The 25,311-nt window shown below is 39.6% G+C and overlaps 8 protein-coding genes across 8 annotated transcripts; 2 read left to right on the top strand and 6 right to left on the bottom strand.

Annotated features, from left to right (window-relative positions):
• Window positions 1–369: 369 nt before the first annotated feature.
• On the bottom strand, window positions 370–3,311 carry LOC140798725 (large ribosomal subunit protein bL19c-like). Its single transcript, XM_073152743.1, has 6 exons — window positions 3,185–3,311; window positions 2,406–2,672; window positions 1,500–1,715; window positions 1,256–1,342; window positions 1,058–1,191; window positions 370–659 (listed from the first exon to the last, which is right to left on the bottom strand). Exons 2-6 carry the CDS (start codon window positions 2,655–2,657, stop codon window positions 557–559), a joined length of 792 nt encoding a protein of 263 aa, XP_073008844.1. The 5' UTR covers window positions 2,658–2,672; window positions 3,185–3,311; the 3' UTR covers window positions 370–556.
• Window positions 3,312–4,146: 835 nt separating this feature from the next.
• Window positions 4,147–5,133, bottom strand: LOC140798970 (steroid 5-alpha-reductase DET2). The gene has a single exon (XM_073153062.1). The coding sequence runs from the start codon at window positions 5,029–5,031 to the stop codon at window positions 4,243–4,245; it is 789 nt and encodes a 262-aa protein (XP_073009163.1). The 5' UTR covers window positions 5,032–5,133; the 3' UTR covers window positions 4,147–4,242.
• Window positions 5,134–6,513: 1,380 nt separating this feature from the next.
• LOC140799446 (uncharacterized) lies at window positions 6,514–8,520 on the bottom strand. Its single transcript, XM_073153791.1, has 4 exons — window positions 8,187–8,520; window positions 8,005–8,097; window positions 6,936–7,073; window positions 6,514–6,853 (listed from the first exon to the last, which is right to left on the bottom strand). Exons 1-4 carry the CDS (start codon window positions 8,403–8,405, stop codon window positions 6,812–6,814), a joined length of 492 nt encoding a protein of 163 aa, XP_073009892.1. The 5' UTR covers window positions 8,406–8,520; the 3' UTR covers window positions 6,514–6,811.
• A 2,050-nt stretch (window positions 8,521–10,570) lies between these two features.
• LOC140799215 (putative ataxin-3 homolog) lies at window positions 10,571–15,897 on the top strand. The gene is made up of 2 exons (XM_073153404.1): window positions 10,571–11,081; window positions 14,943–15,897. The coding sequence occupies exons 1-2, from the start codon at window positions 10,839–10,841 to the stop codon at window positions 15,648–15,650; spliced, it is 951 nt and encodes a 316-aa protein (XP_073009505.1). The 5' UTR covers window positions 10,571–10,838; the 3' UTR covers window positions 15,651–15,897.
• A 1,433-nt stretch (window positions 15,898–17,330) lies between these two features.
• Window positions 17,331–19,367, bottom strand: LOC140799328 (fructokinase-like 1, chloroplastic). The gene is made up of 2 exons (XM_073153620.1): window positions 18,550–19,367; window positions 17,331–18,466 (listed from the first exon to the last, which is right to left on the bottom strand). Exons 1-2 carry the CDS (start codon window positions 19,327–19,329, stop codon window positions 17,774–17,776), a joined length of 1,473 nt encoding a protein of 490 aa, XP_073009721.1. The 5' UTR covers window positions 19,330–19,367; the 3' UTR covers window positions 17,331–17,773.
• Window positions 19,368–19,445: 78 nt separating this feature from the next.
• On the top strand, window positions 19,446–21,414 carry LOC140799327 (uncharacterized). Its single transcript, XM_073153619.1, has 2 exons — window positions 19,446–19,582; window positions 21,074–21,414. Exon 2 carries the CDS (start codon window positions 21,076–21,078, stop codon window positions 21,310–21,312), a length of 237 nt encoding a protein of 78 aa, XP_073009720.1. The 5' UTR covers window positions 19,446–19,582; window positions 21,074–21,075; the 3' UTR covers window positions 21,313–21,414.
• Window positions 21,415–21,935: 521 nt separating this feature from the next.
• LOC140798872 (heme-binding-like protein At3g10130, chloroplastic) lies at window positions 21,936–22,770 on the bottom strand. Its single transcript, XM_073152959.1, has one exon. It carries the CDS (start codon window positions 22,599–22,601, stop codon window positions 22,011–22,013), a length of 591 nt encoding a protein of 196 aa, XP_073009060.1. The 5' UTR covers window positions 22,602–22,770; the 3' UTR covers window positions 21,936–22,010.
• Window positions 22,771–23,892: 1,122 nt separating this feature from the next.
• On the bottom strand, window positions 23,893–24,890 carry LOC140798941 (uncharacterized). The gene has a single exon (XM_073153031.1). It carries the CDS (start codon window positions 24,586–24,588, stop codon window positions 23,995–23,997), a length of 594 nt encoding a protein of 197 aa, XP_073009132.1. The 5' UTR covers window positions 24,589–24,890; the 3' UTR covers window positions 23,893–23,994.
• Window positions 24,891–25,311: the final 421 nt, after the last annotated feature.

Here is a 25,311-nt window from a genome sequence, read left to right as displayed (position 1 = left end):
TCTTGGTAAAAGGAGATGTTTAGATTTCAAATTGATTGAAGTTTAGAGAGACTTTAGATTTCTAAATGAGGGACTAAAGAGGCAAAAAATTAGTCTCAAAACCATTTTAAAGAGTTAAAACAGTCTCAACATCAGCAGTAAAAAAGATGTTTTTCAATGGCCATCAACCCCAAATTTACAAACATAAATTGGTGACCAGTGAACTTTTTTCAGGCTTGTTTAGATGCAGTGTAAATCCACTGAAAGAAAACACGGATAATTAAAGGATGAAAAGAATTATTGCACTCAAAAACCTCTTAAGGCTCAATGTTCTCATAGTTAATGAGTTATATTACTAAATCTACTGAGAAAGAAGACGGTTAACTATGATTTGAAATAAAATACTCGCTCTTGCTGGTGCTTAAATTTCACAATGCCTGCATCCATATAAAAATAGCAGTTTGGAGGGGCACTGAACCTAAATAATATGCTCATCAGACATCCCAGGAGTAAACTACGAGAAATTCGCAAAATAAGCAAATGGGTAGATGGTGCAAAAGACATGATTGGAAGTCCATCATTTCTTAAGAGCATTCATCCTGTCCCTGAGGTAATAAAGCTTCGCCCTCTTCACCTTCTTCCTGTCCAGAACCTTCATTTCCTTGATGTTTGGAGAATACCTGTAAATAGAATAATATAAACCACGTAAGGTACACCAATAAGACCAGGCTAGAAATAAGAAGTGTCAGAATTAGAAATTAGGGATATTATATAGAGTAAAAGGCTTTGAGATCACAGACAACATGATGTGCCCAAAGTTTTCTACAGCACCGACCAACATTTTCACAAAAAGGAACTATTGCTGCCATCCAGCAAAATTTATTGGGAGAGAAAAAGAAAACAAGGATGTTAAATGTCAGAATGTAGATCAGCTCATAAAGGAGACCATACTGACAGGCAGTAAGGAGCTTGATTTGGAAGAGAGGACTTAAGACGATTATCTTGCCTAACCATGCTGTAGGAAAATTCAGGAACTCAGCTGGAAGCAAAAGATAATAATCTGAAACAAGAAACTTACAAGGGAAACACAGACTCAACGCCCACACCAGCTACCAGTCTACGCAATCTGAAAGTTGTATTTAGACCAGCATTCCGTCTTGCTATGACGATGCCTTTTAGGACGGAAACACGACGCTTGTTCTCAGGCACTACCTGTTTATGTCATCTGATTAGTAACAGGAATAGTTCATAAAATCATTCATCATGAATCACTTACCACTTTTAATTGGACAATGCAACCAGGCCTAATGTCAGCAATTTCTTTTTCAGCCTGTACTTTCTCCACTGCCTCTTTATCCAAAATCTAAAAATAGCGGAATTTATTAGAATAAAAGACTATGCAAATCCTACAGTCTTAGTACATCCGTATATTAAGGAAACCTGTTGACATAAAAGGATAGCAATTGAATTGGACTAGATCATATAATTGTTCAATTTTTCACCCACTGCATTATGCTTACATTCATAATGTGCTTTGCTGTCTTGTCAAGCCTTTTGAATTTGATACGTTGGGGATGATCTACAGCAGGAGAGGTAGAAGTTTCTTGATGCAAAGATGCCTCAGGATGATCTATTGTTGTCATACTCCTATAGGATGAGCTATTTCCAGCAAAGCCAGATGGAAATATTCCAATACGAGGTAAGGTTGAATCCCGGACATGAAAAAATCTATTTTCCTGAAATAAATAAAATACATCAAAAATTTTAACTGCAGCAATACTTGTAATAAAAGGAAGTGACTGACTACATCAACCAACAGTGGCTTACGAACAGAAACCACGATCAAATAAGTTTCTTACTACACCGGAAGGTGGCATCCTTCAACTTCATCAACAGAAATTCATTCAAGCTTCCTCTAAAGAAAATATCCACATGTTGGACGCTAGTATTGACTAAATATCGTGTACAGGAAATACTGGTTTAACTATTATTTGTTCTTTGATAGTCGCATAATAATCAGCCAGTAACATACTTGCACGAAGATTTTCATATGAATAATCCAATCTTAAATGTAAAGTGAAGCAACAAAGATGATTGTGAAGCTACAAATAGATGTACAAGCTTAAGTAGGAGAGCATCTACTGGTATATATCCCTGGAATATATTACAGCTGGTAGTGGAAACATATTTGCAATTTTGACAACAATCAGTGTATCAAATCTGAATAAGCTGCAGTCTCCTTATTATACAAGTCTAACCAACATAATCTCCTGATTGCTATTAATCCTCTTCAATATTTTAGACTTAAATTGTTAAGATGCTAAATCTAGAATCCTAGGTATATAAATGTTGCAACATAGAAAATTCGTAATTTAAAGTTACTGCAAATGGTGGCAAAGGGAGGAAAAAGGAATTGACATACATACCGTTCCTCGGAAATTCCATTGATGGCATTTGGGAGGTTGTATGAATATAGGACTCCTTGAGTAGCTTCTCTTTTGTTGGAAATTGCTAGCAATTACAGTAGCTTCCTTTCCAACTATGGTAAAATCAGGCACTATATTGCAAAATCTTTGACATGCAACTAATGGGTTCACTTCGGAATATCTCGAACACAAAATCTCTGAAGTAGTGCCTTGACTTCCAACTCGGCAAAAAGTCCTCAAGAACGACTGCATGACTCCCAGTGGCTTCTGCGTTCATAGCAGTTAAAAAAAATTATCCTTTTTAGTTTGACGGCTAACGAGAACTATATAAAGGCTATAAGTATTAAATCTCAACCTAAGCAACTTTGTCCAACCAATATAAGAAGGATACAAGGGATGACAAAAACCTAGCTCTAGGAAATAGAACTGAGGAATGCAGATCAGTTATCTCTCCTGTCTACTAACCTTACAAAAACAAATTTGACACATCAAACACATGACAGCCTGACAGATTCTAACATATCAAACATTCAGAGGCATTTCATCGAACATTAAAACTGCAAGAAAGGCTTTCTAGATAGCTACCTTTCTAAAATCCCCGATTTCGAACTCTAGAGTCACATTTGGGAGTTAAAGTACCAAACTCTCACTTGTAATCTTAGAACCAGTGTCCAGACTAATGATTCCTACAATGAGTTTTTTCACCCAACCTTAATCCCTGCTCGCATCGAATCCTCTCGCGACACGGGAAGTAGAAGGGAATGGGCGGGAGATCGTACCTTAGCACCAAAATCCCGCCGCCGACGTCTCCAATGGAATCGAAGGAGTAGTAGAGTGGGATCGCAGCCCTCCGCCGCCGCCGCCTTGCGCGAGTGTAATAGGATATCGACTAGCAGAATGATTATATGATCCGGATCCGTTTTTTTTTCTTCGATGGATCTGACTTGATGGATCAAATATGAATCACGAAGTCAGATCCAGATCCGAATCCAACGAAGTAAAACTAATTCAAACTCAATTCCCCATCAGATCCGAATCACATCCGAACAGGATGGTGGTTTACTTGATAAGCTGCATTCAAACAACTAATAACTAGGCAGCCACCCACCTCCCTACTGGAGGCTCGTTATTACTATTGGAGGTTGTGCCCATTAATATCACAGCAACCCAATTGGCGTTGGCCGCTACCCATAGTGGATTTTTGTTTTCTTCTTTTTAATTGTTACCTTGCCCCCTGGACTAACGACTAAATACATAAGTTACACATATGACTAAGAAATAAATCACAAATGAGTTACACAACCTAATTACCCTTTTCCACGGCACCTCCATTACCATCCTAGCAACACCCAAATCTATTATCTCTTTCTCTCTCTTTTTATTATTCTTCTTTCTGTCATCGATTAAACGTACATAAATAAGAGTAAGATTGTAAATTTATATCTTCGAATTTAAAAAGTTCAAGATATATATATATGTCGGTTAGGAAAAATGAGTTAGACAACACAAAATAGTTTCTACCCTGAAACGAATGTTCATGCCATGCATAAAAAATTAAAGTTTAATAATTTATCACGTTAATTATTTTTTATTCAAATGTTTATAAAATGCTGGTAAGCGCAACATTATTTGTTCTTCTTTTTTTTTTTTTTGGCATTCTAAGTTCCAACTCTGTCCACCAAATAAAAATAGAGCTTTAAAAAATATAAAATAATATAAATGGAACTGCTAAAAGACACGATTTAAATAAATCAAATTATTTCTCCAAAATACCAACTTATTTTCCCAAACAAAACATTGCATTACACCAGGTCACCAGCACAAGAATAAGAAGCGATCAATACACGTAGGGCACGAAGGCCTTCTTCTTTGCCGGGTACTCGGCCCCAAACTTCTCTATATACCAACTCCGGTGCGCCCTAGCCCTCGGCCCAAGATTCGCGCACGTGTACATGAAGAACCCCAGCGCCGCCGGCGACCATGCGACCAGCGCCCACCCGAGCCACTCCGCCCCCTCCCCCATGTAATTGGGGCAACTCACCACCTCGAACCACCCCCCCCTCGGGATCTTATACCCGCCCTTGGCCTCCTCCTTCAACCGCATCAGCGCCCGATCCGATTGGATATTAACCCGCATCCCCCAGAAGAAGAGGAAGGCCCCGACGGCGACGCGGGCGTAGGTCCACGGTGGGATCGGATCCGGGTAGGAGGAATAGTGGGAGACGGAGCGAGACTGGAGGTAGGCGTTGAGGAGGTTGAAGGCGAAGGCGAAGGCGGCGATGAGGAGGGGGAAGGGCTTGGGGTTATAGCCCTTGCGCTTGGAGTTGAGGAAGAGGAGGAGGGGGAAGAGGAGGGTGCGGTTGAGGTAGTGGAGGAGGAAGAGGAGGAAGGCGGCGAGGGCGAGGGGGTGGCGGCGGTGACGGCCGAGGGGGAAGAGGAAGGCGGAGAGCCAGAGGGTGGGGGACTCCATGAGGAGCCAGGCGAGAGGGGAGGGGATGGTGGGGCCCCAGCCGGGGCGGAAATGCTTGCCATAGGGGGCGGAGAGGAATTGGAGGGGGAGGATAGTGATGGGGGTGATAAGGTACAGGGACATGAGGGCGGCGGAGAAGAGGGTCGAGTCCTCCATCCTTTTTGTCTTCCTCTTTGTGGCGTTTGGCCGTTTGGGGGGGAGAGAGGGAGAGGAGAGCACACTGTTCTCAGACGATCAGATCGAGATAAAAGAAGAGGAGAAACGAAGAGACGAGAATTTCTTTTCGCGATAATGACACTTAGATTCTTAACCTATCAGAATCCTTTTTTTAGACCTGTTAAATTATTAAAAAAAAAAAGAAAACTATAAAGTCCAAACTACTTAAAAAACTTGAGATAGGAATATTTTAGTAAACTTAAAAATATTCTATCAGTTAAAATATCATATAATTGCTTATATAACTTATATATAAAAAATATAGATGAAAAATATAATAAAGTTTCACAGAAATGATGTGGAAGACATTTTCAATACTTAGAAAATTTTTATGTTAAATTAAAATTATAGAAGATATAAAATAATATCATAGTTCAGAAGTCTAATTATAATTATTTCTTTTCCCCTCCTATTTGGATAACTATATAAAAGAAAAATAAAATAAGCAAGAGGCTGGAGGGACTATTTTTTCTCTTTCTTTCTTTTTCATTCGGTCTTTCCCAAAATTTCAATCTGTCTCATTTTTTTTATCCTTTGCACGCAAACATAGTGTTAGAAAAAAAGGATGATTTAGTGATCGCACCTGGACACTTGGGTCGCGTTGTACTTGTCGTATAAAGAACCAAAGAAGAATTGTAAGCATGTCCCAGTAAGTTTGGCCAATAAACTTTTGTTGATGGTTGGAAGTTAAACGAGCTAAGCCGCTGTTCACTACTTCTAGAATAAGAATAAATTTATTTTAGAATAAGCTTTATTATTTTAGTATAGTAATTAAATAATATTTTATCTTATTCTAGTATAATTTTTCACTATTCTTTTTCATCTTATTCCTTACAAGTTTTAAAATATAATTTAATAATAATTTATAATTATTATATTATTCATAAACTAGATAATATTTAATTACACATCATCTTCAATTCTTTAATATCAAATTTATGTCATATTAAATATAATTATTACTTATTATATTATTATTGAACTAAATATTACAATAACTTATATTAATATTTATCCTCTCCTTCTAGTATTAAAAGTTAAAATACTTACGACTATTCCACTCTTATTTTGCGAGTGAACGAGAACTAAAAGCACTACTCTTCATTGTTTTGTACTGTAGATTTATTATAAAAACACCATCTAAACTATAGGCCCCAATTTAGAGAAGAAAAAAAAAGGAAGAGTAGGGTTGATAACAGAAGTCTAATACAACCTATATGTGCCAAATCCTATGGGATCAACAGATCCAAATCACATAGAAGAGCAGCCACTGATGGAGAGAGAGACTAAATATTGATACTGTTTGCAAACATAGCATTACTTAAACATAGGTAAGGGTCCCCAGACCCTATATGATTGTGACTCTGTTACGTCAACAGATCCAAAAGAAACAGAAGAGCAGTCACTGACGGACAGAGATAGTAAACAATGATAAGTTGTCTGTTTGTAAGCATAGCATTGCTCCATTTTACAGAAGTAACGTGAGACTAACATAGATAAAAGGGTCCCCAGAAACATCAAGAACCATGCAAGGATCACACAACTAAACACTTCCAAGTGCATTTAAGTGAGCAAAAGGTCTGCATTTTTCAAGTACAAACACATTAAATTAGCAATTGCACACTTTCTTCTCTCTTGATTGCAGTAAACAGCTAAATGTGAATCTGCTCCTTGTACACAAGAGATTATTGTAGTGACACAAGCCATAGTAGGAACAAACTCAGATATCACTCCTATTAGGTTTGTTCGAAGCTGGAATAACCTGGAGATCATGCAAGCATGCATGATTAATTATAATAAGTTGCAGAACATGTTAATCAAAACAAACTTATCCTTTTTCCTACCATATCAGCAGATGGTATCCAATCATTTGTAGCTGGATTGCCCCTGCAGTTCACTTGGCTTGTAGGTGAATAGGAGACCGTTGTCAGGTCAAAGGAACTGGAATTGGGCTTCTCCACTTTGATGAAGCCTGTTCCAGTCTGCAGCACCAATGCAGAAAATACACCATTAGTACGAGAAAAATAAAATTCATCATTGACCTAGAAATAAATCATATAACGGTAATGAAGGGCTTATATCAGGCAGTAAATCATGCTGGAACATTACACTGATTTCATTAAGCATTACCCAACTTTGCTTCTACACAATTGCTTGGCACATCTGCTTGATCATAAACTATGAGAAGCTGGAAGTCAGTGTTAGTGCCGGTGATGTGCACAAAACCATTAGCTATAATGCATATCAAACCCATCACTTAATTAACTTAAGAAAGAACTCTGTAAATGCAGTTACAATAAGGAGAAAGGCTCTTTGCTCAGTTGAATCAAGGCACAAACACAAGTTATGTGGACCAAAGGCAAACCATGAGAAAAGACCAACTGTCAATCAGCAGCAATGAGTTGGTATCCCAGGATTCCAATGGCAAATACACTCTGCAGCTATATCTAACGCCAATGCTTCTATAAATTCAGATGCCTTTGAGAAAGAAAAGAGTGGCCAAGGAAAAGCTAGCTTTTACTCCGAACTGGCTTTCTCTCATATTCATGAAATTTAATCTATGACATCAACCTATCTTAACCTAGTTGCTGAAAACAATAGAAGAGAGACTATTTCAAGAATTTTGACATAAAGATTCGCAACAGACCAAGAAATGTGAACCTCTTACTATATTACCTGATCAAATTGATTGTCTCCCAACTAATGGTTCTGTATAAAGAAGTGAATTATTTAGCCGATGCTAAAATTAACAAGTAGGATATAAATATGCATGCGCATGTGTACTAAGAGGCATTTTATCATATAACTGGAAGCTAAAATAACACTATCTAAATCACACAATTTTATTCAAGAATCTCCGTGTCAAGATATAATCAAATAAAAAAAAAGGAGAGGAAAATAAATTATGCATACCGTGTGGTGTTGCTTGTCAATACAATTAAGATCCTTGTAATACTCCGTCTCCACGTACTCCTCTATCACTTCGCCTCCATCGCACACCAATTTCTGCAAGCAAAACCTAATTAATCCTAAATCCGACTAACCAAGATTAGGTAGGAAAAATAAATATCGTAGGGAAAAAAAAAAGTAGAGACCTCAGGATCGGACTCGAGGTGACGAAGCTTATCGAACTCAGGGATGGATTCATCCGTGGATGGAAGAGCATCGGAGTAGACATCGGAGTATTCGCTACGAGAAGGCTTGGTATGGCGCTTGGGCGTGACTTCTTCGAAATAGCCCCGCACCTCTGCTTCAATTCTCGCCGCCTCCTCGGGAGATAGATGGGCGTCGCTCCGATTCGGCCTCTGAGACATCTCGATTTCCCCCTCTCGGCTTCGCCCGTGGATTTTGCAAGAAGAAACTGCCAAGGTTTGGTGGTGTTGTACATTGTATACCGGATCCTTCCTCGCGAGAAAATTACATTTCGCACCCTATATTTTCATTATCCACAATCCAGTCCTTTTGTTCTGCATTAGGACTCGTGATTTCATAAAACTATAAGGTGTGAAATATAATTCGCTGAGGGAGGTAATAAATATTATAGTTGGTGAAAGGTTATCTAAATCCCGGTGAGGGTGACAGGATTTTGACGGGGGGAATGGATCGGACAACCCGTCTCTGTCCCACCTGCAATAAAAGACCGCAGGAACAATCATGGATCGATGTGAGGGTGCGAATGCGATCCGATTCGGTTTGGATTTTAGCAGAACCCGAGTCCGAATTCATTCAACTTTAGCGGGCTCCGGTTTCGGGTCGGATACGGTCTATTCTTTTGATCCATATCCGAACTCTCTCTTTCCTCGTATTCAAAATTTCTCTCTATAATAAGGGCGACGAGAGAATGTCTTGTAACATTTTTTTCCCCCAAAGGTTTAACGTAAAATTTGTAGTTAAAAGGTGGGAAGTTTAATTCTGGTGTGCTTAATAAGAAGTGTATGAAAGAAGGTGGTTAATTTTTTTTAGTAAAGTAATTTTTTGTAAGTAATTATAATTTATTAGCGGTTAGTAAAAAATTAAAATGTTTAGTGAAGTCATGCCGCCATTGCATTGCTATATGTAAGAAAGAGTGTGGAAAAGAAAAAAAAAATCAAATTATTTTGCCAACTACTTGCTCGATTCAATAGCTCGAGGATGTTTTGGCTAGGAGTATGATTCGACAACATTTGATTTAGAGTAATAGCTTAATAATTTATCAGCTTTGAGCTTGAGTTAGATAACTTGATATTTTGGCTGGACTAGGTGAGTTTATTTATAAATGAGCCACTATTAAAAAAATTTGGTGGTTTATAAAAGATAGAAAAACTCACTGTTTTAACCTATTTTTTATATAATTAATATAAAGTGATGAACTTTAAAAAAATGATCATTTTCTTTTTCACTTTATGTCAATCAAACACAGTAAAATTTTATGTACATTTGTGATCATGTTCATTGGATAGTACCCTATTATCGTATGATTCCAAGGGTTTATGAGGGTAGAGGCATTTCCCACATAATTTCTTTCATTTAAGAAATCTATCGGAGTGCTTTGAGAGTAGTTTGAGTTTTTGGCACGTGCTCTTATAAATGACTTTCTTTAGAAACTCCGTGATGCACTGTTTTAGTTTTTATTTTCTCTTATTGTGTTTTAGGTTGTAGTATCGTCTTGTGAATAGCTTGTTATTGATGCAGTGTCCGAACCTATAGTGCATGAAGCTTTTTTAGTATTCCTTCGTGATAAAGATTTAAAGATACGTGTGCCCTTAGCCAACTTGGGAATCAACATGTTCCTGCTATACTTTAGAATTTTGACCCTTATATTATTTTTTCTTTTGATGCGTGGTAAATGTTTCGGATTGTAAAAGGTCTAGATCAAAATTTTGTTCCTAAACTTATGTATTTGGTTGACAAAAAGCAGTTGACAAAATTGATAACTTTCTTAAGGTCCATGAATTTATAATATGGACGATGATAATAGATTGACAAGTCAAATAGGTTTTCAACTACGAAAGTAAATTAAGAAGTAAAACTATCTAACTTTGTTAATTCTGACTCATTCTACTCCCTCATTTAAACACTAAAGAGTAACGCTTTCCAATATTAATTATTATAATTATCTATTTTCATCCAATGCTTTCATTAAGTTCTACATTTTCTAAAATCACTTTCTTTCTCAGTTGTCTTTATCAACCAAACACAAGCAGTGACTTCTTTATAAACTTCCACCTTACAAAATTACCTCTCCTCTATTTCTTATCAGCCAACACCTTTTACAAGACTCTATCCAAACCATTATAATCAAGTGATATATAGTATACAAAATTAAGAACTATTTTACTTTTATCATGCAAATGACATCAATTTTTTATAAAAAAAAATTCCTCTAAATTTTTTTTTTGGGGGTTAAAGAAGAAGTAAATAAAATTTGAGGTTATTCTTTGGATGGAAACTCACTACGTTGACGTGGGCTGAATCGACGGTGGCATCTGCATGCCAAAACACCTCCGGCTTTTCCACATGGGTGAAGGACAAGAAGAGCAAGCATTTCACTCCCTGGAGACTTCCCCTTTTATAACCACACCACCATTTCTTCGCAATTACTACCCCAGTACAGCTCGGCACCGGAAAATTTCTTCCCAATCTCATCTCCTTCCTATTCCGGAGGTTTCTAGGGCACGGTTGCTGTATACGCACTACCCTCCCCCCCAAATCCTATCGTGGCGGCGTCGATAGATCCTTCTAGGGTTTCATTTCCTCTCCGAGTGGGAATGGAAGGTCCCAGCAATGGCGGGCTTCTCTACCACGAGGTGCAGGAGGCGAAGCTTTGCGCTGTTCACTGTGTTAACACTGTGTTGCAGGGGCCCTTCTTCTCGGAATTCGATCTCGCGGCGCTCGCTTCCGATCTCGATCACAAGGAGAGGCAGGTGATGCTCGAAGCCGGCGCCGTCTCCGGGGATTTCTTGTCGGAGGATTCTCACAATGTGTCGATGGGGGGTGATTTCAGCATCCAGGTGAAAGAAATTTTGGATTTTGGCTTGTTATGATGGAATGGGTGGTCTGGGGGAGTATAAATCTTTTGCATGCCTTTAATTTGGGAGTTAGTGGTTCGTTCATGGATAAATATCCTGAGATATGAAGGATTATGATAGCATTAAATTCACTGGAAACTTTATAGATTGGTAACTATTTCAAGATGTGAACTTTGTCGCATGCAAGGTTTTGCTTATGATTTATGAACGAGCTGTTTCCTTGTACCTAGGTTTACTTAATGTTCATGTAACTTTCTCTTTTCACTTTAGAACTCATTCGTAGTTTCTCATTATTGAGTCAAGGCTCTCTAATCTTTTGAAGCTTCTGCCACTTAATATTAACAAATTAATTAATAGCTCCTATATTTGATTAACTTGCAACTACCTTTCTTATGATTATGCTACTTTTTGTGCATGTGGATTTTATATTTTCGTCATGTGTATGCACCTATGTGTGGAGATGAAAAGGTTGTTATCAGAAAAGGAAAGTAAGCATGTGAAGCTCTAATAATCATATTTCTTGCTCCCATTCATGTACCATTGAATAGCGTTAGTAACAGGTGCAAGGCATGTACTAGATGTAGATCAGTTAGCTCATTTTTGTTTTTTATCAATTCAATTCACTTTTATAGATTAGCTGTAGTTGACCATTCATTTATTTTATGAGCAGGCGATATGCTAGGCATTTACTTAATATGATATCGCGCGATAAAAACCATGGCTTTGTTAAAAAAAAAAAATTGAAATTGAGTAATCTTTTACTCCTGTTAAATTCTCATAGGCCAAAGATCACAGCGATAGGATATCATCATTGGCATCATAGTCCTAGCCTTTTCTAGATAATGCCGAGTGCACTTATGGAGAACCCAAAGTTGCTAGCTCCATAGAAGATCAAAACAACCTTCAAGCACCAACTGAATTGCAATATTTTAAAACGAACCCTCAATTTTGGGCTGGTCAAGCCACAGCATAGCAAATATGTGGTATGTGACGCATGTACTTCTTGACATTACAAATGTTAAAAAGTTATTAAATGCAATATAGTATACATGTTAGATTGAATATATTATTAGTAATAAATTGACATATAGGAGAAGACACCAATATTGATATATGAGGTTTGAAGTGTTTCCTTGAATGGGATGATACTCCATGATTATATGATTACCTAGTATGATGAGTACAAGTTTCTGACAAGTATAGTAGATCTCACCTACAAAGTATTGACCACCAGAAATTTAATGAATCAAACTAGATATACGCATTACAATCACCAAAAGACTTAACAAAGACAGCTCGAGACACATGATGACACAAAACGTATGGGTAGGTTTTATTATGTGCATATACAGTAACATGTACAAATACAAAGCAAATGTGGTTCATATGCGGAGTTTCGGATGTATCTGCATATGTGACCCACAATGCGGCCATGATAGCAAAAGTGGGCTCATATAAGGCTCACATCTTGTTGTGCTATATATGCATGTTGGGTGGCTTACCCTGCCGCTACTGACTATGTGGCGACATAGGGTGTTTCCAAAACATTGTTGAACTGGCTGATCACATTGTAGGTGGCTGATCACATTGTAGTCCTGCTAAACTAAATAAAGACCTAAAAGCCATTTGGAAGGAAAATAACTAGGTGGGCTGATCACATTGTAGTCCTGTACAATTCAATGGCGACCTTCCAAAAGTTTTCATTGGTAACGGTGGACTAGATGTACTCTATCATCTAGTCCACCGTTAAAGAATGAAGCTAAATTTTGTTTAACAACTATATATGCTCTTCCGTCGCCTATCCTCTCTATAGGCTGTTTCAATTGGTTACTATGTTAGTCATTATGCATTGCTTCCAAAGCTTTGCCCCTCAATTTTGATTCTCCAACCTCAAGTTCTATGTAAACCCATCTCTATCTCCTGCTAATGTATAATTTCTTATCCATGGTACAGATGACATGCTTAGGGGAGTAGGTTAGAAAATTAGGATGGGTTTTGGGTGAAGTGATAAATTTCCCGAGAAGTTTTGAATTTAGACTTCAATAGGAGGACCAATTTGCATAGCGTGACATGTATTCAAATTAGCACTCAATATGTAAATTCATCTGGATCTGTAAGAGTGCAATCACGACAAGTATAGAAATTATAATTGTATTATTATTAAGAAATTGTAAAATTTTCCTTGTCTCACTGATAAAATGTTGGCTTTCCTATTATTTTCTGAGGTCATCTAGAATTGAACTCTGGATCATTTGGGACGTTCATGTACTCTATCATCTATGTATACATACATGCGTGCGTGTGGAGAGAAAAGCTTTGAAAGATCACTATGCATCGCAGGATTGAAAGACGATATTTTTAGTAGCATGACTGCTATTTATTGCATCTATTCCTTTTCCCTCTTTTTCTTTTTGTTGGGTTCAGTGCTGAATCATCAAAATGTAATATTAAACATAGCTAAGGTATGTGTTTAGTGTGCATGTAAATAATTTCTATGCTAAATAAAGGAAAGGCTCTTGAGTACAAGAAATGGAACATATTGATAATGGAGTCTCAGAAGTTTATAAGTGACATATTAGATTCCAGATGGATCACTGGTCAAATTGGGATGTTATTTGAGACAACATATATCTGGAAAGAAATTGAGGAACTTGTGATTTGGTATTCTGATTCAAACTAATGGTGGAAGGAAACCAAAAGAAAAAAAGAATAGATGGAGAAGTGACTAAGAGATATTTTTCATGTTTCTATTAGAACTTTTAGAAATTAGAATAGCAAGGATGACATAATCTACTATTATTAATGCATTCCAGATCACGCCATTTATAGTGTTAATGAATAAACAGCCTAGTGTATCTAGATTTGAAGAAGTTAATTTGTTGATTAGTTTTGCGCTAACATGTCAAGGTCCAAGGGTCTATGGAAGTTACCTTGGTTCAATCATGAGCTGCTTCAATCAAGCTTGAAACATGTCTTCATATAGCTATAACTAATGCAAGCTATGGCATTTCAGCTTGTTGACACTTGGCACAAGAAAACGGAGGGTCTTGTTTGTCATTACAGGAAGGTTAGATTTGTTCTAATAAGTTATCTTACGACATTAAACAGTTTGTGAGCCTACTTATTGGTGGCAGTAAGAGATTCTTCTCTATTCCTTTACTTTGACAATATAGGTACTTAGCCAATTCTTACTGAGACTGAAAACATGTATATCTGTAGTATTTCTTAATGGCTTTGGGTAAATAAATATCTATACATGATTAGGCAACTGACCAATGTGTCAATGTGCCAATGTGGCTGAAGTTCGTGCCATGAAAAGTGAAAAGTTTTTTGTGCAGGGTTTCATCTACACCCTGCCTTGGTGGAGCCTAGTGAACTAAGAGTCTGCTTTTAATGCGACTATTCTACTTAACAAAGGACGTGGTATAATTCAAGTGATCCCGTCCCATGCCAGAATCAGATATACCAACCATGAATGATGAAACTACCATATGTAAATATTACTCTATTCTACACTTGTTTAGGTATCTATTATTCGACATTCCATCCCTAGCTTGTTTAACATTATCTTTACGAGCAATATGCTACAAGTGACTGAGTGATATTCGGTATCCTTTTTGCATCTCAACTGTATATTAGAAACTATTGCGACCAATGTTTCCACCTCAATTGTTCAATAGAGGTACATCAATTTTCTTTGGATGTGACAAATCAATTGCAACCTTTTCGGTTATATTGATAGTTTGTTAGTGCATTTTCTTGTGTGCTTTCTTTTACCGTTGCTGGTTGTTTCTTGTTCTTTCATCTGTGTGCAGCTCTGAATTAAATATTTCTATCATACAGGTCCTGCAGAAGGCTCTGGAGGTATGGGATCTGCAAGTTATTCCCCTTGACTCCCCAGTTGCAGAGGCATCTAAATATGACCCTGAGTTGGAGAATGCCTTCATATGTCACTTGCATGACCACTGGTTCTGCATTCGAAAGGTCAATGGGGAGTGGTACAACTTCAACAGTCTTTATCCTGCGCCCGAGCATCTGTCTAAGTTTTACCTCTCTGCTTATCTTGATAGTCTCAAGGGGTGTGGCTGGAGCATCTTCACAGTCAGGGGCAATTTCCCAAAGGAGTGCCCAATGTCATCTGAGGCGTCTAATGGTTTTGGCCAATGGCTGACTCCAGAAGATGCCAAGAGGATAACAAAGTCGTGCAATCAAGTGCAAGTTCCTACACCTGGAGCTGAATCATCACTGCAGTCCTATTCTTCGGAGGCCATGAATGAGATGGACATGATTGCTGCACAGCAGGAAGAGGAAGAACTGAATGCGGCAATTGCTGCTAGCTTGATAGATTCTGCCGGGTTTGGTGCTAGTCCAGGTATTGTTAGACAGGAGGACAATTTAATGGATTCCATTACAGTGAACACAGGAACTGGTGTAACCAACAGTGATAGCACCTTAATGGAGCGCGGAACAGGTGACACTGAAGCTTCTGATCTTAGCAATAGTAACCTGCAGGATTCTGCCTCACCTGCAGATCCACATGTTCAGGGATAGCTCCTTTCTATGTCAGGGATGGCATGAATCCTTGAGGCTGGGAAACCGTGGGAGAGGGTACTAAAATGACCTTATATATCCTCCACTTCATCGTGATGCTTCTGTTGTTCTTCAAAATGTTTATACATACATTCAAATGCATTATAAACTTGTGATTTTATTGGATCAAGAAACAATGAGTGACAATTCTGCTTCTTAGTTGAAAGTTTGATCTATACAATTTCATACAAGTTTTTTTTGGTTGGAATGCAATGAGTTCCCAGTTGACATGAATGTAGTCTGTCATGATTGATGTGTGTGGTATTTGTGATAAATATGATGTGAAAAACTTGACGCTCATTGAAGCTTTATTCTTCTTGTTGCATTTCTTGTTATATTTATACGGTTCTTGCTACATAACTACAGACTAAAGGATAGTGAATTGGTTGAGGTTAATAGCAAGCTCTGATAAAGGCTTACTGGTAGAGAGATCCATCCCCTTTTATCCATGTTGAGGCTATGGTGCAGTTCTTAATATAAAATACAAGTCCTTATCGGTCGAGATAGCTGTGCAATATCCTGTGGGAGATAAGAGCTGAATAGTGATGGATAGTGGAGCGACCCTGTGCAGATAACAGCCGAATAGTGTTGGATAGTTATGGATAGTGGAAATTTGTGAGGGATAACTACTTAAAATCATTAGTCATATTCAAAAATATTCATACGATTTTGATGCTCTGCTTTCTCTCCTTTTCTATTCGTCTTCACGTGATCTCTAGTTTGTTTGTTTTTCCCGTTTGTCTCTCTATTACATGCCATCAAGTAAGACCAGAAGAGATGCGGAGGAGAAAAGAAGTGCCCCTTGGAGTACTTACTGGTAGCCTTCTCCCTCTCGTGTTGACAATTCTATTTGTATGGGCAAAAGCGGCAGGAATTCTAATGATTTCTAAAATTTTCTCATCCATGGCATATGAATTTGAAACTTCATAGAAGAATAAATAGGAAGAATTCTTATGACTGTTATTTTCCAGTCATCTCATCTCTTAGATGGCACGCATTAGGGCCCTCTTGATGCTGATGTCATGCCAATCTTTGGATGAACAAGTTTGAGAATGTGTCAACTTGAAGGAACTCGTCCAAAGTGGATAAGTGAAAAACATTGCCTTTTTAAATTGAAGCAGTGGCTTGAACTTGAAATTGTAATACTTTAAAATTAGTTTTATCATAAGAACTGAGTTGTAAAAAAAACTTGTCTGGCTTCACTATCTTGTTGATTTCAAGCAATATTAAGACAAAAAATTGTTATGCCATAGAAATCTATCATATGACAGTACAAGAGAATGTTTCCCGTTTCATCATCTTCATCATGTCGACATTAAGAGGGTTAAAGTTTAATTATGGGACATAGGCGCGCTGACTTTAAGCATCGACTAGTTGCTACTCACCAAAAGACCGAATAGTCAACGGTACAGAATAGAGTGCCTTGGAATATACTTTCTGCATCATTAGCCAACTTTAAGCTATATAATGAAAAGAAGGTAGATGTTCATGAACAACATTGGTGTCACTAGAATTAATACCTTCGCAAACAAAAGACATCAGTACTAGTAAACATTCTCTCTTGCAAGAGTATACTATAATTGGAAGGTTTGTCGAAGTATGGTTCACATTTAATATCATCAAGGTTATGCCCAAAAAGAATTGACCATAAAAATTTATTAAGCAGCAGCAGAAATATACCAGACAAAATTAAGGTATCAGCATTCATCCAGATAAGAGAGGGAAATAACTGCTTACATGTGATTTGAAGTTTTGAACACAATCCGTCTAATTTGCAGTACCTCTTGCTAAGTCAAGATTATGTGTTGATGATTGAAGAGTCAAAATTTCCTATGCATTTGTTCATTAAAAAAAACAGCCAATACAACTGGCCTTATATCCTCGAATGAGTCTCTCGAATGTCCATTATCGGCATCTAAACGTGCCCACAACCTTTTGAATTGCAAGATCCTGCCCCACATAAGCAATTAGTTGTAAAACTTCATCAGTTCAGTAAAGCTTTATCACTTCTGCCCTTGGACTTGTATAACAGATGCATATTGTCAGAAACTCTTGAGTTAGCTCTGCATATGCGGCAGAAGAGTTCACCACATTGAAGGCACATACACTTGCTCTTTCAAGTTCTGCGTGGCACTCTCAGTCGGGAATCCCCGCACAGCGCCAATTGTCCACTGAGATATGATCCCTGCAGCAACGGCAAATCGGAGCTGCCTTTCCAACAAGTCCTGATCCTCATACATTTCTGGATGTGTCGTCAACTTTCTCATTATAGCAGCAACAACGGCATCGCCGGAACCTGTTCGGTCGCATGTGAATGGTGTTATAAGCACATCCTCTGTTCCAACCACCACTCCATCAAACTTGGGCGTGTAGTAATGGATCCTAAGTGTTCCATCTGTCACGAACAAGATCTTTATCCCATCATGCCAAAGAGGTGCAATTTCTTCTCGTGTATAATGGTGATAGTCCCTGTGTTTCTTTGTCTGCTCATAGGAATCTGAGTAATACTGAGGGCGATAATTCCGTTTCCTCTCGTAATACTCTTCATCCAGGAGGAATTCCACCTCTTGCCTGGAGATCTCTATGAGGTCCGCCTCATTCCACGCCTTCTTGACCACTTCCCACGTCTCCTCCCGGGACCTCCATAGCGGCAATGGCAAGTTCAGATCAAAAAACACTTTGCTTTCGAATTTCTTAGACAATGCAATGGCCCTAAAGAGCGTGGGCTGCATTGAAGGAGTTAACAGAACTTCTGAATTGAAGTGGAAGATTCTAGCCTGCATTTTTTAAGATGAAATTACCGCTTAAAATTTGATCTTTAATCCAATCAGCTGAGGTCATACCAAGATGTCACCTTTACCTCTTTCAAGACGGCAACATTGATCTCGGACTTCAATAACGAGTCCTCTGCGCATTCTTTAACGGTCTCAGCCACCAACCTCTTCCCCTGCCCGTCGTCCCGGTCCCGGAATGAGATCCTCATGACCGAAGCCGCAGTCTTGGCGCCGTTCTCGATCTTGACGGCTCGCGTCTGCACCTTCTCGGAATTCATGCGGTACACGAGGTCGCTGCCGAATTCATCATCCCCAACCTTCCCCATGAAGGCCGCGCGGCCGCCGAGGCGCGCGTGGGAGATCGCCACGTTGGACGGTGGCCCGCCGGGTGCGCGCACGAACTCCGGCGGGCTCCACTGGAGCTGCTTCCAAGTTGAGTACTGGTCAGGGTGCATCTGCCGGTCGGAGACGCGGACGGTTGGGACGAACTCTCGCTGCGCCGCACCGAAGCAGCAGACCAGCGGCGGGGATTCGTAAGGGAAGTCGATCCCGTCGTCGAACACCTCGTCGGCGTCCTCGTCTCTGCGCTCTAGGGTTGAGATTGGGGATTTGGGCTCGTTAATTCCTTCTTCTTCCCGCGGCGGCTTCTTTGTTCGACGGGTTCTCTTGGTGGGAGATGGGGATGCGGGCTTTCGACCTCGGCGAGTAGGCTTGGTAGCTCCGTCTCCGCCATCAATGGAGGCTTCAGAGGTCACGCTTCGAAGGGGTTTTAGGTGGAGAAATCGATCGAGCTTGGGGTAGGAATCGAGAGTTCGCAAGGAGGGAAAGCGGAAGGGAAAGGGGCTGCAAGGGTGGAAGCAAGCCATGACTCGGATAACTTTCTACTGTGAAGTACTTATGAAGACACCACTCCACGCTATCCTTGAATGCGAATAGTCCTTTTTACCCTTATTATGCGTATCAGTGACACGAGCAACGATTCGAATCGAGACGCATATTTAGGGCTTTTCTAATTCTTTCATTTTAACCTTCTTCCATTTGGGGCAACGCTTATATCGTTGCTCGATCGCCAGGGCGGAGTCGATCTGCTCTAATTCATCTGTCGAACTCCGGATACTGGTACGATTTCTTCCATTTCATCGCTCCTTGTTCTCCAACTACATCAAAATTTCCCTTCTTTGCTATTTATCGCAAATATAATTTGTGATTTGATCTACAATATAAGAGATTTGATTCTTTCTATTGTTTAGGAGATTTGTTTACACGATGTGAGATGTATAAAATTCATCAGGATATACTTCTGTTATGAGTTGCTCTGGTTCGATTTGAACTTGATAAAGAGAAGAAAGATGGTTTGGTTTAGGAGTCTGTAGGTAGCTGAATGCCCTAATTTGTGTCCACCAAGGGAGGATTTTTCTATGTGGGACGGGACATCTCTTACATTGTCGTTGTTTCCCTTTTTGGAGTTCTGATTCATCAAAAACGAAATGATCGCCTCCTTGAAGTGCACTTGCGTCCGTAAATTTCTGATTAGTTTTGCATAATTTGCATCTTGTGGCTAAACTGTGGTCGTCCCAGTGCTAGGAAAACTAGCAGTTTTTTCTGTGATGGCTCTTCTAGCTATCTTCTGTTGTTCGCATTGATCCGTATCCTCTTCTAATCATTTTTATCAAGGCAAAATGCAACTGTGTAGGATCTCCTCTCGTTTGACAGTGTACTCGTTGATTCACTATTAATGCTGCTTTTTTAACTGTTTTTGTCGCTATAAAAAGGTGCAGTGGGTTGTCATCATGGTTATCTTCGGGAAGATGTGAGAGAATAATGACCCATCCTTGAATTCAATTGCTTGGTTTTCCTTACCACTTAATGCCATTTAATAATTCATTCAGAAGTAATTTCAACTGTCCAGGGTGAGAGCTTTAAGCAGGTGTTTTGGGAAAAATCTGCTTGTATCGTTTGAAATTTCGGTCTCGGTTGGTTTCAGTTTTAACCCCTAGAAAAAATGAATATTGTAATCCGAATATAATGGTTTTAGCCTATTGTAGTCCAAAATAAATGTCAAAACCCTAAATCTTAGTAGTTTTGGCGATGACTATTTTTTGGCTTTAGTTTCCATTAAGTTTCGGCCATTAAACTTCAAATTATTATCAAGAAGAACATGCAAGTTCTATCCTTGCTGTACAGATGACTGTTTTCTGCATTTAAGTGCCTTTGCTGTTCTAGTTATGCATGTGCTTCGAAGTTGTGAACTTCAGTTAGACTGCTGAAGTAAAAACCATTCATATGGCCAACTGCACTAATTGAAGAATATTTCAAGAATATGGCTCATGCATGCTCTCACTGAAAGAAAGGGAGAAAAAGGGGAAAAAATAATTTTCTCATTTCTGATCCTCTAACTCGCTTAGTTATGAATGACGTGGTTGGCACATTTACTTCTTTTTTCTTTTTTTTTCTTTGTTTGTATACTTCATTTCAGAAACTGTTATCTGTAATTAATAACCATTGCAGTGTGTCGAACGCCAAATTTACTTCTCATCTTATTCAGCTATTTAGTGCATCTATAAACCTTTTCTTTTCATGTGAAAACTCAAATAGTTACATACTTTGCAGGAATGGGGTTGTGGACATTGCTGGAGGGCTTTCTGCTTATCGCAAATGCATTGGCCATATTGAATGAGGACAGGTTTCTTGCTCCCAGAGGATGGAGCTTCTCCGAAGTTTCAGGCGGCGGTGGAGCAAAAACATTGAAGGGACAGATAATAGGACTCATATATGCAACCCAATATCTGAGACTTCCATTAATAGTTCTCAACATTATCATCATTGTCGTGAAACTGGTGTCAGGATGATTTCTTAATTTTTGTCAATGCAGCATTATTACACGATATATGTGTTTGAACAATTTATAGCGATGATTGAATCAACTAGGGTATTTCCTACTGTACTGAACTTATCCGCATCGTTTTGCTCCTACTTCTTCTCAGTGATCCATTTAACATGGAGTTAGTCATGACTTGTCTATTTTGAAATTCTCATATCAGAAAATGACCAAGTTAACTGTTATTGTGCAGTGAACATATATTGTTGGGCTCTCTTGTTGATTTTATTGTGGTATTTGGTTCTATTTTTCTTACTGATTTGTTTTTTTCCTAGCCAGTGCCTAACCTCTTGAACATAACTTTCAAGAAGGATTAGGATTAACTTAGTACTTCTCGTTACCTGGAATACTATGTTGAGAAGATTAAGATTTTTGGATCTTCTCGTTGTCGAGAGAATTTTATTATGGTATTTGGGGCCGCCCGGACCGACCAGCAGTCGTTGTTTACCATCAGTTAGGCCAATTATTGGAATCAGTTTTACATTCCTCTCATTCCATTCTCTCTCTCTCCTCGTTCATTATTTTCTATCTACATCTTATCTAATGATATTTTTCTCCCCTCCTGTGCATATGATTATTTTCACAACAACAAAATGAAATCCACACAACGGTAAATAACAAATTAGATACACCCAATAACATCTGTTACAAAGCAAAATACTAAACACTTCACTCTATTGGGATCATGACCTCATTGGTCCTCAGAGGAGGCAGCGTCCACGGGGGGTTATATCTCGCCAGAATAAACTCCCCGATAACTTTATACCCGTCCCTCTCCAAACACGCCTTCAACTTATCCACCTTACCCTCCACCACCTTATCCGTCGCCACGCCGCTAAATTTCACAACCCCGTACTTCTTCTCCCCCTCCTCCTTGATCACCACCCTCTCGTCCAGAGGGACCGGCGCGTCCTCCTTCCTCTGGTACTTGCTCGGCAGCACGAACTGCATCGTGACCTCCCCCGCGCCGCCACGTGTGACCACGGGGGCCGTCATGGCGATCTTCTCGGGCGACTTGGTGATCACTGGCGCGGTCATAGCGATCTTCTCGGGCTTGGAGTTCTTGGGCTGGCCCAGCGCGCCGATGTAGCCGGCGAGGACCATGAAGCCGCCGTCGCGGTCGCCGCGTAATTGGGCGGGGTCGTAGGTGACCTCGGCGATCACGGAGGGGGAGTAGTGGCGGATCTCGTAGTCGGAGGAGGAGTGGAGGAGCTCATATTTTGGGGTTTCGACCGTAATCTTGCCAAGCATCATACCCATCTTGGAATGCGGGATTTGGGAATTGGTGAGGATGGCGATCCGGGTGGTGGATTTATACGTAGAAGTGGGTTAGGAATGTGGCGGAGAGTAGAGGACGAGAGTGTGGTGTGAGTTGCTCCACGGGGAGAGGTCAAGGAGACGTAGTTTGATATCCGGGTTCGTTTGGGCATTTGACCAAACATTTGGTGAGCTTAAAGTTTCGTAGTATAGATTAATTGCTTGAATCTTGCCTGTCAAGAAATCTCATGTCAAGATGCTTCCAGAATCCTCATACTCATGATAAGCTATCTCTATGGCTCTATCAAATACTATCTTGAGCGGATTACATGTTATGACGAGTTTTTGACCAAAGTGGGGCCTATCCAGAGTCTTATTTACAAAATAACTCGCCTCTCAAAATTAATATCAAAAGAAGTCATTCTTAGAACCACCACATAATCTCAAATAAAATACATTAAATTTATCAGCGTTCTAGGTGAGTTATATATTGCGGAAATATCATCACTTTATTCTAAATATAAAATAATAAACTCATCACTGTTTTATTTCTATTAAAAATATGTAGAAAGAAAGAGAAGATTATTGAATTAATTACTTTTGGAAACTATGTTGAGAAGATTTCCTAATTTTCCCCAGAATACTAAGTGAATTTTAGTGCATATGTATCATTCTTTTATGTTCTTTATCTCCGTCGTGGTATTCTATGAAAGTAAGTTAATAGAACTAAAGACAGATCATAATGTGGACCGCGCCAAGTTTCGAACTGATTGGGATTAAGTATTTGTTCACAATCTGGACCACAAATTACTCGAGCCAAGTTGGGCTAAAATATTATAGCACATTACCACATACTAACCATGACATATTGGAATCAGGCCGGCCATATGTAACGAGTCGAATTTTAAAAATACTATATCTTATCGGCTCACACATAATAGGCCTCCATGAAAATATTTTAATTAGTTTCATAGGAATATATTTATATAATAATATCCAATTTGCTAAGTATCTAGTGTGGGACTAAAAAAATTATAGGAATAGACGGGTGTAACGGGTCAGGCTATAAGTTAGCATAGCGGGTCGAGCTTTCGGCCAAGACCAAGCAAGCAAAAACTTACCTGCGCCAAAATTGGGCTCGGAGCCTCCAACTAAGCTTAACCTAGTTGAAACCAGGCAGGTTCGAGCTGGGTCAACCCTAATGGTTAACTCTAGATTAAACTTAACAGGTCAAAATATTTATGTACTAGTTGTAGAATAAGAAAAATTAGAATTGGAGTAAAATAAGACTCAATTCAGAAAAGAAATATTTATTCCAATTCTAATTTTGTGTTTGATTGTAAAAAAAACTGAGTGCTGGAATAAAAATATAAGATAAGATACAAATACGACCACTTCACTCTACTGGGATCATGACCTCATTGGTCCTCAGTGGAGGCAGCGTGATCCACGGGGGGTTATACCTCGCCAGAATAAACTCCCCGATAACTTTATACCCGTCCCTCTCCAAACACGCCTTCAAGTTATCCACCTTACCCTCCACCACTTTATCCGTCGCCACGCCGCTAAACTTCACAACCCCGTACTTCCTCTCCTCCTCCTCCTTGATCACCACCCTCTCGTCCAGAGGGATCGGCGCGTCCTCCTTCTTCTGGTACTTGCTCGGCAGCACGAACTGCATCGTGACCTCCCCCGCGCCGCCACGTGTAACCACGGGGGCCGTCATGGCGATCTTCTCGGGCGACTTGGTGATCACTGGCACGGTCATGGCGATCTTCTCGGGCTTGGAGTTCTTGGGCTGGCCCAGCACGCCGATGTAGCCGGCGAGGACCATGAAGCCGCCGTCGCGGTCGCCGCGTAACTGCGCGGGATCGTAGGTGACCTCAGCGATCACGGAGGAGGAGTAGTGGCGGATCTCGTAGTCGGAGGAGGAGTGGAGGAGCTCATATTTTGGGGTTTCGACTTTGATTTTGCCAAGCATCAGACCCATCTTGGAATGCCGGATCTGGGAATCGGTGAGGGATGGTGGTGATCCGTGTGGCGAATTTATACGTGGGGGTGGGTTTAGGAACGTGGTGGAGAGTAGAGGAGGAGAGCGTGGTGTGAGTTGCTCCACGGGGGTGAAGTCGAGGAGACGGTCTTGTTTTCCGGGTTCGTTTGGACATTTGACCGAAACACTTCGGTGAGCTTGGACTAGGAGTTTCGTAGTAGCTACAGACTAATTACTCGAATCTTACCTGTCAAGAAATCTCTACTGTCTAACGCTTCCAGGATCCGCCGTGCTCACGATAACGTCTATCTATCCAAACACTATCTAGAGCAGATTATGAGTTTCTGACGCAGGTGGGCCTCGCCATGGACTTATTTATTCAAATATTTTACTATTCAAATGGATTAGTTTTCAGACATGTCAGCTCTCATCTCATAATTTTAAATTAAAAATGTTGAATTTATCAGCTTTTACCTGAGTTGTAAACCTTTGAAAAGTCCAGTGCGTTGAAAAGTCGGTGGTGGAGAAGAAAGAAATGCGCTGCTAATGATGAAGGATATAAAGAGTTTGGTCCAAGGGGGGAAGTTGATCCATCGAATGGATTGTGTTTTCCTTGTTATATTTGATATGCCTATAATTGATCCTTCATTTAAGTTACATCCAATAAGAGGACTTAACTTAAATCCTATACGACCGAGGGAGACTATTCTATTTCCATGGAAG

The sequence above is a fragment of the Typha latifolia genome, chromosome 12 (genome assembly GCF_019914945.1).
Source record: "Typha latifolia isolate L0001 chromosome 12, TyphaL0001v2, whole genome shotgun sequence".
Classification (NCBI taxonomy): Eukaryota; Viridiplantae; Streptophyta; class Magnoliopsida; order Poales; family Typhaceae; genus Typha; species Typha latifolia.
Note: the sequence above shows the minus strand (reverse complement) of the source record. Positions and strands in the feature narration are given on the sequence as shown.

What these genes read in the sequence shown, in the direction of transcription:
- LOC140799328 (XM_073153620.1), bottom strand. Translation starts at nt 19,329, where the DNA reads ATGGCTTGCTTCCACCCTTGCAGCCCCTTTCCCTTCCGCTTTCCCTCC. An exon ending in ATGTTGCCGTCTTGAAAGAG is followed by an intron (nt 18,467 to 18,549) that starts GTAAAGGTGACA and finishes TAAAAAATGCAG; the next exon opens with GCTAGAATCTTCCACTTCAA.
- LOC140798941 (XM_073153031.1), bottom strand. Translation starts at nt 24,588, where the DNA reads ATGGGTCTGATGCTTGGCAAAATCAAAGTCGAAACCCCAAAATATGAG.
- LOC140798970 (XM_073153062.1), bottom strand. Translation starts at nt 5,031, where the DNA reads ATGGAGGACTCGACCCTCTTCTCCGCCGCCCTCATGTCCCTGTACCTT.
- LOC140799215 (XM_073153404.1), top strand. Translation starts at nt 10,839, where the DNA reads ATGGAAGGTCCCAGCAATGGCGGGCTTCTCTACCACGAGGTGCAGGAG. An exon ending in GGGGTGATTTCAGCATCCAG is followed by an intron (nt 11,082 to 14,942) that starts GTGAAAGAAATT and finishes TCTATCATACAG; the next exon opens with GTCCTGCAGAAGGCTCTGGA.
- LOC140799327 (XM_073153619.1), top strand. Translation starts at nt 21,076, where the DNA reads ATGGGGTTGTGGACATTGCTGGAGGGCTTTCTGCTTATCGCAAATGCA.
- LOC140798725 (XM_073152743.1), bottom strand. Translation starts at nt 2,657, where the DNA reads ATGCAGTCGTTCTTGAGGACTTTTTGCCGAGTTGGAAGTCAAGGCACT. An exon ending in AATGGAATTTCCGAGGAACG is followed by an intron (nt 1,716 to 2,405) that starts GTATGTATGTCA and finishes TATTTATTTCAG; the next exon opens with GAAAATAGATTTTTTCATGT. An exon ending in GCATTGTCCAATTAAAAGTG is followed by an intron (nt 1,192 to 1,255) that starts GTAAGTGATTCA and finishes TGACATAAACAG; the next exon opens with GTAGTGCCTGAGAACAAGCG.
- LOC140799446 (XM_073153791.1), bottom strand. Translation starts at nt 8,405, where the DNA reads ATGTCTCAGAGGCCGAATCGGAGCGACGCCCATCTATCTCCCGAGGAG. An exon ending in ACCTCGAGTCCGATCCTGAG is followed by an intron (nt 8,098 to 8,186) that starts GTCTCTACTTTT and finishes TTTTGCTTGCAG; the next exon opens with AAATTGGTGTGCGATGGAGG. An exon ending in GGATACCATCTGCTGATATG is followed by an intron (nt 6,854 to 6,935) that starts GTAGGAAAAAGG and finishes CATGATCTCCAG; the next exon opens with GTTATTCCAGCTTCGAACAA.
- LOC140798872 (XM_073152959.1), bottom strand. Translation starts at nt 22,601, where the DNA reads ATGGGTATGATGCTTGGCAAGATTACGGTCGAAACCCCAAAATATGAG.